The sequence below is a fragment of the Temnothorax curvispinosus genome, unplaced genomic scaffold, assembly GCF_003070985.1.
Source record: "Temnothorax curvispinosus isolate PA1 unplaced genomic scaffold, ASM307098v1 QBEX01009282.1, whole genome shotgun sequence".
Taxonomy (NCBI): Eukaryota; Metazoa; Arthropoda; class Insecta; order Hymenoptera; family Formicidae; genus Temnothorax; species Temnothorax curvispinosus.
The window spans coordinates 93,214-104,439 of NW_020219062.1; the positions used below are offsets into that span (position 1 = coordinate 93,214).

At 42.3% G+C, this 11,226-nt stretch overlaps 1 protein-coding gene and 2 non-coding genes across 3 annotated transcripts; 1 reads left to right on the top strand and 2 right to left on the bottom strand.

Annotated features, from left to right (window-relative positions):
* The first annotated feature begins 1,105 nt into the window (after positions 1-1,105).
* Positions 1,106-6,086, top strand: LOC112458857. The gene is made up of 5 exons (XM_025022679.1): positions 1,106-1,556; positions 2,937-3,335; positions 3,492-3,813; positions 4,104-4,403; positions 4,488-6,086. The coding sequence occupies exons 1-5, from the start codon at positions 1,508-1,510 to the stop codon at positions 5,014-5,016; spliced, it is 1,599 nt and encodes a 532-aa protein (XP_024878447.1). The 5' UTR covers positions 1,106-1,507; the 3' UTR covers positions 5,017-6,086.
* Positions 6,087-10,002: 3,916 nt separating this feature from the next.
* Trnay-gua lies at positions 10,003-10,100 on the bottom strand. The gene is made up of 2 exons: positions 10,064-10,100; positions 10,003-10,038 (listed from the first exon to the last, which is right to left on the bottom strand). It is a non-coding gene; the product is annotated as a tRNA-Tyr (tRNA).
* A 1,016-nt stretch (positions 10,101-11,116) lies between these two features.
* Trnay-gua lies at positions 11,117-11,219 on the bottom strand. The gene is made up of 2 exons: positions 11,183-11,219; positions 11,117-11,152 (listed from the first exon to the last, which is right to left on the bottom strand). It is a non-coding gene; the product is annotated as a tRNA-Tyr (tRNA).
* Positions 11,220-11,226: the final 7 nt, after the last annotated feature.

Genomic DNA, 11,226 nt, shown 5'->3' on the forward strand with positions numbered 1-11,226 from the left:
TTGCCAATTTTATTAATTTTACAGTGTTTTAAAATGTGCTAGATTCACCAATAGCCGTGTGGCTGTAAGAAGTTGTCGCTTCGTTTGTGTAATCGATCTAAGGAAGTGCTATGAATAATAAAATATTTACTAATCATTAACATGCCTTCTTTTAAGTAATCCAACAGCCTACCCCTTACGGAAAAATATAAGCAGATACATTCTCTAATGTTATAAAGAAATATAAATTAGACATATATAACGATCGATTTATCATTTTTATATCACTCACCATAAATTTTCGCGTCGCTGAACTTGATTTATATACTTATAATTAACAGCGATGGAGATAAAATCGACGAGAGTAGCGAAATATTTACCGCATTGCACAAGAATTTTATGTGAGAACGCATAAAGCACTTAGAGCCGAGAGATAAGCTGACGCAGATACTTCTCTTTATGTTCCTAGGTCGAGGTCGTATGCTTGGAACCTACCACCAACACTAGATAAATCGTTGTACCTTGTACTTTCATATCGCCGGGAAATTATTGACCAATTACTCTTCCCTTCCTCCGAGCAAACATGTAATTTATTAATGAAAGTCATAGATCAAAATATCTTCAAGGAGATATTTAGATTCATAGCTTCGTAGGATTGAATCTGCATCCAACACGATAGCAAAAACTTATACCGTCGCTGCTAAAAGTTGGCATTCTCGTGACATATTTAATTATTTTCAAAAATTATCACGTTATTTGAATATTATATCGATCATGATGTTGCTTCCAAGGTAAAAAACATATCAACGTTGAATGTCAAAGATTGTGGTCGTCGAGTCAGCAATTGTTCGGCACCTGGAAGGATGTAGCTCTCGTTGCTTCCAGATCCCACGTCCAGCCGAGTCTGCATCCGTCGCGGTGATATATATCACGTTCACGGGGTGTCTCGGAAAACAAGGTGTCTCGGTGGTTTCGATACGTATACGTTCCTGGATCAGCCAGAGGTACGATCTACGCGGGCGGCAATGCTCAAAGATGAGAAAGAGGGGACCCGATCGCGCAGCGTCGTGGTGGTGGCAATATAAGGCCCGGCCAGTGGCGGGCCTCAGCCAGTCCGTGAGCGGTACCTACACCTTCAAGGTCCGCGTCCTTGAAGACATTACTCGCCCTCGCCCGATCCGTGTGCCGTTATCCGTAGAGAATCGCCGTTGAGAGCGTCTCGCGGCCGAGGTCTAGCCTGGATTTTCTTCGTAAAAATCGGAGTCCTTCAGCACTTAACCCCCTCCCGCGCCCTACCCCGCCCCGGAAGTGGTGAACGGGTACGCCGCTACGTCGCCACCCCACCCCGATCGGTTACCCTTTCATCCCTTCCTGAACGGTAGCGTTTCGAACGTCAGTTGAACGGGAGTGATTGAGGGGTAAAGAGTTGGGTGGTATCCTTGGAAGCAGCTCGTGGCAAGACGACGACGACGACGACGACGTGGTCGAGAAGAGGAAGTTTCATTCCCCGCCGAGGGTCAGGACGAGTATGAGGTCCTCGCTGGTGCTGCTCCTGGTAGCAGCTTTCGTCCTTGCCGGTGAGTAACAGATTTCTCTGTCCAGCTCTCTCGCTGCCGCCGATATCGTTCTACATCGACCGGTCTATGCGGCTTATCGCGGTCGTATTCTCGCGGGCCAGCATATGAGAGTTCTCCGTGCGTTACTGAACACAATGTATGTAGAAGACGAGTTTCAGGAAGATTTGAGAACCGCGCGATCTGAGCCAAATTCTTCCGCCAGTTAAATTATTAAGTTCATTATTTTTCATATTACATTTAGCATTCGTCTTCTTTAAAAATTTTACAAAATTTACTAAGAATCGCGATTCGATTCTGCCGGAAATGATTCGCGGTACCGTAGGCGGTGTTGAACGTACGTTCTCCAAAGCGCCGATAAGAATCTCGAATAATTAAAAAATCGTACATTAATTAAATTATGAAAGATACGTGCGCATGTATCTTTTAAGGAAAGATCAAGAATAAATATCTAAAAAAATGCTAATCAATTGCAAAGATTAATATACGAGGCATGATGAAATGAGAAGTATCTCGGGTATCGCACAGGTGGACACGTGAGCTCACGCAGAGCCATTCAAGATGGCGAAAGTGCCACTGCAATCTGGCGCTTGACATTTCCTTAGTCTATTCTTGTATTTTCCACCCTGGGGCACCATAGCTGGTTTTCCTTCTTTTTCACATCGCAGACAAGCAATGCTCGTGGCGGCAGGAGTAATAATTTAATATAACCGAACCGATCATCGGGACGACAGATTGCATAAGAGATTAGAGCGTGAAAGCTTCTCGATCCGGTCGGTCCCGGATGAGTGACGTCACTGCCGTGCCCCGAGCCTCTGAAAATGGTGCGGGTGGGGGCACAACTTTCCCTGTTTATCGCTCCGCTACGAAGTGGTCTCGCGAGCCCGGGGGACCAACGGGACCGAAGTACTAACTGCCAGACTATTTTCTCAGATGTTGAACAAATTCTGAATAATGTCTCTAAAGAGTTGTTGTGATTCAAATATTATTTGAATAAATAATAATATTCTCAAGTTTGTAAGATCGCTAGACAAATCTTGTCTTTCTTCATGTTTGCTTTTTGTATAAAATGCACGGAAGAATTAGATTCTTTAATGAGCTGATAGATATAATATCTTATATTTAATAAAATAATTTTAAGTATTATTAATTATTTATACGTAGTTCTTTTACTATAATATAATTGTAACAAGTGACTATAAGTACTAAAAGTATTTACTATAATCTGCCTTTTTTTAGTAATTTTGCCTTTTTTAGCAAATTCATGCTATTGTATTAACGAATGTTTTTTGTATCCAAAATGTTACTGAATTGTATACATATAATTAATACTAGACAAGATAAAGTGCTTATCACATCGCAAACCACATCTCTTTCTTTCAGAGGGTACGAGCCGAGTTAAGCGGCAGGAGGAGAAAAAGGAAGAGAGTTTCGAGAGCGAGATTTGCAAGGACAAGGATGCAGGCGAGTGGTTCAGATTGGTCGCGGGGGAGGGTGATAACTGCCGCGACGTTATCCAATGCACGAGTTCCGGTCTGCAGGCGATAAGATGCCCAGCCGGTTTGTATTTCGACATCGATAAGCAGACCTGCGACTGGAAGGAATCCGTCAACAACTGTAAGCTGAAGAACAAAGAGAGGAAGGCCAAGCCCTTGCTTTACACCGAAGAACCGCTCTGCCAAGACGGCTATCTCGCGTGCGGTGACGGATCCTGTATCGAGAGGGGTCTCTTCTGTAACGGAGAGAAAGACTGCACCGATGGCTCCGATGAGAATATCTGCGGTAAGTTAACAGTCGGACAAAATTAGCGGCGCTTTTCAGCGAGCGAAACTCCGATTACAAAGTTACTTAAAAAAAAAAAAGAAACATTATAACTCAGAAGACAACATTAATTTATTATAACTAATTAAAACGATTGCGATCTTCTCGACATTCCAGACATGGACAATGATCCCAATAGAGCTCCACCATGCGACCCCGCCGTGTGTACCCTACCCGATTGCTTCTGCTCGGAGGACGGTACCACGATACCCGGCGACCTCCCGTCCAAGGATGTGCCCCAGATGGTCACGATCACCTTCGACGACGCCATCAACAACAACAACATCGGCCTCTACAAAGAGATCTTCAACGGCAAGCGCAAGAATCCAAACGGCTGTGATATCAAGGCAACCTTCTTCGTGTCGCACAAGTACACCAACTATTCCGCGGTCCAGGAAATGCACAGGAAAGGCCACGAGATCGCCGTCCATTCAATCTCGTAAGAATCGACTCCTCCTAATAACACTGTCATTTCTCTCATTTACATGTCATTTAGAAAATTATGCCCCCCGACTTGATACTCGTCGCAAAGTTGCCACGGAGAGACCCGTTCGTGCGCAAGGTTCCCAGGACAGCAGGTTCATGAGTTCAGTAAATTGGAGGACAGGTTCACGAGTACTCCTGTTTCTACGAATATGTCATGTCATGTCCCTCATGACCATAGTCATAATTGTTAAAAATCAGAACACGGTCACTACATAAATTCTTACATGACAACTTTGGGGTAAGGCACAACGACGACGAGCGCTTCTGGTCGGACGCGACCGTCGACGACTGGGCCAAGGAGATGGCCGGTATGAGGATTATCGCCGAGAAGTACGCGAATCTGACGGATAACAGCGTGGTCGGCGTCAGGGCGCCGTATCTACGGGTCGGCGGTAATAATCAGTTTACCATGATGGAGGAGCAGGCCTTTCTGTACGATTCCACCATCACCGCTGCCTTGAACAACCCTCCGCTGTGGCCGTACACCATGTACTTCAGGATGCCGCATCGCTGTCACGGAAATCTTCAGCATTGTCCCACTAGGTAAGTATCAATCTCATAATCATAAAGAGTTCTTGGACCACGCAACGACAATTGTTCTAAATACGGTCAAATAAATGTTCGCAGATCGCACGCCGTGTGGGAGATGGTGATGAACGAGCTGGATCGGCGCGAGGATCCACAGAACGACGAGTATCTGCCCGGCTGCGCCATGGTGGACTCGTGCAGCAACATCTTGACCGGCGATCAGTTCTACAACTTCCTTAACCACAATTTCGATCGCCACTACGAGCAGAATCGCGCGCCCCTCGGCCTCTACTTCCACGCCGCCTGGCTGAAGAACAATCCCGAGTTCCTGGACGCTTTCCTATACTGGATCGACGAGATCCTGCAGAGCCGCAATGACGTATACTTCGTAACGATGACTCAGGTGATCCAATGGATCCAGAACCCGCGCACCGTCACGGAATCGAAGAACTTCGAGCCCTGGCGAGAGAAGTGCACGGTGGATGGAATTCCGGCGTGCTGGGTGCCCCACACCTGCAAACTGACCTCGAAGGAGGTGCCCGGCGAGACTATAAACCTTCAAACTTGCGTGCGCTGTCCCAACAACTATCCTTGGATAAATGACCCGACCGGTGACGGCTTCTTCTAAACTGCCCAAGCGCGAATTTCCTTCTCGTCTAAGTCAAATTCCTCCTTTTCCTTTCTCCTCAATCCTGCCGATCCTTTCCTCCCCGTATCTCAACCTGACGTCGGTCGAAAGGTGCGTCGCGAGTCCTTGCGCGGTTCAACTTAACGAAAATCGCCGGAGATCGCCGACCAACGCGTCAGCCAAGTATCCTCGAGATTTTCGAGAGCAACGACGATTATTACGGCGACGAAATACACGGAAGAAACGAGGAGAAAGAAAATCATCGTCAGTCCGTTAGACTCCGGTGACCGCTCTTAGTTGCCGATATTTTTTGCTGTTTTTATCATTGAGAACGACGTATCTGTGATGATTAGTTCTGTTCAGTTGGAATAATACGGAGTCTAATGGACTGAAGATGAATGGAGTAAAAATGAAGCTCTCTTCGCTTCGCATTCACAGATGTCCCTTCAGCAATAATGTTCAGCTTCGTTACACTAGAAATTCGTTACTCTACGCTATAAAATATAAATCGCTGTATTTTTCTTTTGCGCGCGTGCCTCGTTATCAGCTGGTGATTAAAATTAACGTTCATCATGCGCCAGCAATCTGTGATAGATTTGATAGAAAGCGACGTCCTCGAAATCCTCGAGGTGGCAACGTTGACCGATCGTGACGACGACGACGACGATAACGATGACGATGACGAGAGCCACGCGCATACCAATCGAAACCAGGCAGAAGCAAAAGCAAAATGTCGCGCCCCACCCGCGATCCCACGAGGAGAAATCGCGGATCCTTCGATGGCGGCGATCCGCGAGTGGGATATTCCACGTGTAATATAACCGTGTCCCCCTTCGCTCTATCGCATCTCCGATTTCCTCGACGAAAGCCACGACCGATATCGATCTATCGGCGAGTACGCGCTTTCTTCCCGTCGAACTTCCCCTTCCGCCCTGCAGAAATAATTCACGAAGACCGCCAAATCGATTGTTCCCCGATTCGAGGTTTGCCCTTATTTTTTTAAGGGCCTGCCGATTTATATAAATATATAAATATATATATATATATATAAATTTATAAATATATATGTATATATATTATATATATATAAAATATTGTATGTATATTTGTAAAACTAAGTGATATTACCAACGTAGTGTTTTCGATGAACCTTTGAATAAAAGATTCTGAGAAATTACACACAAAAAAAGATCTGTTACATTTCTTTTTCCTCCCTCGATCGCCGCGCGTTATTTATTACGATCATTCGGGTAATGGATTGGAAAGTGGGGCATGCTTAGGTCCCGCAAACTTGACCGCCATTCTGGCGGAAGAAAGGAGGGAGTTTATTTTTTCTAAGACAGCGAACGCGAAAGCACAGGTGTGGACAGAGATTCATCCGTTCATTATATTTCTCGTTAATTCATCGTTAGTATAGAACCGCGAGATTTTAAAGCGTACCTGTTCCGAGTTAATAGAAATTAATGTGCCTCATTAAAATCACGCGATACATGTGCGAGCGCCGCAGGGAAATCCCATTTGTGAATCGTGAATAAAAAATGCCTCACTCGTAAGGACGCGTCCTACACATCCTTTTCTCGGCCAACCAGCATCCAGCGAAGGATCAACCACAAGTCTTATGGCCGGTGCGATCGCGTGCACGCGCACGTACGTGCACCATCGCGAGAGCATATTCCAATTTTATACGCCACGGACCGAGGAGCTCATTCCGGTTTCGTAATTGCTCTGAAAATCTCGCTCGCGTGTCTCGACTGTCGCGGCCTTGATCTGAATTCGATTCATTGTGCAGGGCATCGATGACGCGACGAATTAAGAACGACCTGATCCTCCCACGATCCTCGAGAAAACTGAAAGCGAGAGTCCAAGAAAGCGCTCCGAATTTCGAGAGTGATAATGCCAATAGGGCATTAAGGGTTCGATTATTGAAAAGTCCTCGATTTGCTAATTTATTCTCGTTTAATTTGATGTATTACCAAATTCTAACAAACATAGCACATAATATGTGCTACGGATGTTCATTATTATACTTAGGTATGTATCTTTATTATATCCATAATTTAAAAAAATTTGACTAATTACAGCGAAGTAGATGAGAGTTTGGAGTTTTTTCGACAATAATTAGAGGCACGGCGAAAATAATTATACATCCCCGGGGATGTATAATTATTTATAACGTTGTACGCGAGCTTCCACGCAAAACTCGAATTAAATCGCGAAAAAGTGAAGCGAGGAGCGTGTCGCGCGCGCATTATAATAATTCATCGTTCGAGATGAAGCACAATTACGGTGACTTGCTCACTATCTTGGTTTACAAAGTCTGCCTTGTTAATTAAGGCAGATTAACGGCATTGCGCTGTCGTTATATGGAAGACATCGCAAGCGTGCAAACGTTAGCATTTTGTAATACGTCGCTTCGCATTCTGCCGTCCCACCGTTTATTCCCAACCTACGGATCGACGGAATCGAGGAAAAAGAAAGGACGAACGTGAGAATGGGAGAAAAATAATGGTAATCTCGTGAAATACCAACCGGCCGCCGACGGTTGCATTCCGATGCAGCCTCTCTGTCGTCGGCCGTTTAAGCGTCGTTTCGAGACGAGCTTAATCAACGTCAGGGAGGATTTTGCCGCTGATGGAACTTTTATTCCGCGAGCAACAGGTTCCTCAATCGCGATCGAGCGATCATAAATGAAAGATTGCGCACGAAATCGGTCGCATATCGCGCTAGCTCAGTTTTTGATTGGAGAGATCGGAGTGTACCAAATATTTATATACATTTCTGCAAAATACATTGTGTAAGAAGAATACTACAGCAACCGTAAACGTGGCCGCATTATTCTTCTACGTTATTCAAATGCCTACTAGCATAATCGGCGTACATTTACACTTTTACTAGCGGCACCGTCTTTGTTGGATAATTTTTTGCGTCACGCGAATGAGAGGTGCACCCACGATCAAATTCCATTTATCCGCGGAAAGCATGCTAATAGGTTTCGCAACAACAAAGACGGTATTCTTAAAGGTAGCATGTCTCGTAAAACTCTTAGCTTCTCTGTGCTGGATTTCTCTGCTCAGAAATCGGTAGAAACAATCGCCTTCAGAAAATTCTTATGCAATAACGGAGCTATTAAAATGTAGTTACATATATAAATAGCAATTATTTCAAATAATCAATATTGTTTTAAAGGAGCACATTACGGTAATCTCGATTAGGGAGATATTACCATTTAATTTTCTAGAACCAACTGTCCATCTCGATCGCAGCCAAAAATTTTTTCTCTGCATAAATTAATCATCTCGCTAATTGCTCTGAAAATATTAAATGCAATTTAATGGACCGATTCACGAGGACAGCTTAAAGCGAGACGTGGGAAGGCGGCGTTGATCCTTTGCACAGTACCGGATAGGACGAATTTTCTCCTCTTCTTTAATGGAATGCAATGTTTTTCAGTGTCGGAACACTCGCAAACGGCGCTAAACGGCGCAACCTGAAAATCTCGCATAAGCGAAAGTAGAGAAAGCTGTGTATCTCGCGGAGCCATGGCAAGGCCGTTACTGTTTAAAGACGAAACACGCCTAACGGAGCCGTCCAGATGCCAACAATCACGTGCGCGCGGCTTCCAGATGCGCCACCGGGTATTTAATTATTTCGTGTTCGCGCACCGGATCGATTATCTTCGGCGGATGCGATTAAACTTTCATGGGCTCGAGCGAGGACTGTCATTAAGTCCCAAGTTCATCGCGCTGATTGTTAGTTTTAAAATGACATTATTGCTTCAGTTCGATATGTACATATCTGCGCGTGATTGCACAAAAATGCTTGATTGCTCCAAAACGCTAAACTTTTTTTTTGCGTGATATTACATGACTCAATTAGATGTATTAGTCTTTTAATGCACATTAAAATAAATTTTATTTATCATGTCACATGTTCCAATGCTGCTAAAAGTTATGAATATTTTCACGTCTTGTGGATTATTAAGCTCCGAATTACAAATATACCAGGAGAAAGAATTTGGAGAAAATTGAAAAAAGTCTACATGTCGGTAAACGTAGCCCAATGCAATTGGGAAGTTCGCTCTATGCAAAGTCGTGTACGTTGCATTATTAATAGTAATTCGTTCCGGCGAAGGGAACAAAGATAGGGAATGCAATTTCGGAAACTGGAAGGCAGCGCACCGCTGCTTCGCGCGCTTCCGGTGTACCAGCGTATAACTGGGACCCGAGCTAAAACAAAGAGCGAGCCGGGCCGTTAAGCCGCTTGCAAGTGCAAGAATCCCGATAATAGAATATTTAATAACTTCTGCTCTCCCGGTCGGCGGGCCCGGCCGGCTGGCGCGCCTTGATAGCCGAGCCGAACGAAGAAACGGTGTGGGTCGGTGAAATTGATTTCTACTAGGTCAGTAGGTGACGGAAGGCGAGTGACGCGACCAGATATTCGTCTGTCTGTTTGTCGCGGCTTGTTTTCAGGCGTATGCAGATAAACATCGGTGCCGGCCTATCTCCGCGCCGTTAATTGAAATTCTCCTATCCCGACGAGATCGGAAGCGAGGCCGGAGATTTTCTCGCAATACTTAATTTCACCCAGCCGATGATATCGCGACGGATGATTTAAAAATAAAATCCACTTGGCGAAAACAACAGATATTTTTGTCAACAGAGATATGAGTTTCTCGAAATAAAACCTGATAAGTTTGAGAAGTGTGCTTAGAGTAAAGTACATAATTGCGTATTTTATTTTTATATTAGTATGAGATTAATATTCAAAAGAATTATATAAAAAGAAGTTTTAAGTCAATTGTGACATATACGAATAAAACATAATATAATGATTTTTTTTAAACTCCATATAAATTGCTATATAAAAAATACTGTAAATAATTAAATAATTTTAAATAGATAAAGCGTAGGATAATATACTATTACTGTTGCAAAATTGCTACTAAATTAAAGAAGCTGCATTATCATGATAAAAAAAAAAAACGTTTCCTTCGAGCCGGATTTGAACCAGCGACCTATGGATTTCTTCTGAATGGAGCTCTAAACCTCTACAGTCCACCGCTCTACCAACTGAGCTATCGAAGGCTTATGATGAAGACAACTTAAATAAGCCAGATCTTGTCGGAGATGTTGTCTATAGCTATCAAAATGAAATATTAATACATTACGTCTTATATACTTAAATTATAAACAATATAATGTAAAATAAAATATTCTTCAAGTCGAATCTAAGTTAATGAAATATGAATATTTTAGAAAAATAATCAATTACAGTCTACCGCGTTCTATGAAGCTATTAAAGATATAGAAGATACATGTATCTGCCTGTAAAAGAATGAATAACAATCTGTTCCGCTCTCATCAACGTTGCATAGGATATTAAATATACTTTTAAAAGGAAATTCATGGAAGAAAAATAGTGAAAACATTTCTCCGAGTCGGATTAAAACCATTGAATGACTATATTTAAATATAAGCAATTACAATCCACATTCTGCTGAGAGTATAAGAGATAATACGTATATACAGAACATTTCAGAAATAGGTAGTCAAACTTTATGAATATATTTTACTCACTGTAAAGATGAAAAAAATCATGTGAATTGCATGGGACTTAAAAATACGTTCTTTCTGAGTATGTTCGTATGACTTTTTTCATACTTATTATGTGTAAAATATGCTACTAAAGTTTGGCCATTTGTTTATAAAATATCCCATATTAGCTCCATAAAGAAGACTGTGATATCAAATCTATATCTTGAAAAATAAAAATAAAATAAAATAGAATTGATAAACAAATTGATATATCTCAAACAATTTTTCAAACGTGGGTAATCTATGAATATATTACGTTTAGAAAAAATATTCTATTAGAAAATACAATTTTTATATGAAATAATTCTCATATATGATTAAAATGCAGATAATAAAAAACAATTAAAGAGAAAATAAAAATAAAAATCAAGAAGCAAAATATGTTTCCAGCAAAAATTAAATAATTTTCCTTAAATGGATAATCCAATTAGATTAAATTTAACAAATGAATTTAACAAGTATTTGAAACTCGACTTTCAAACTTTGTAGCAAATAACAAAAAAATTTCCTTCGAGCCGGATTTGAACCAGCGACCTATGGATGTCTTTTTTGCATAAACAATTATAAATCAACTACAGTCCACCGCTCTACCAACTGAGCTATCGAAGGCTTGCGG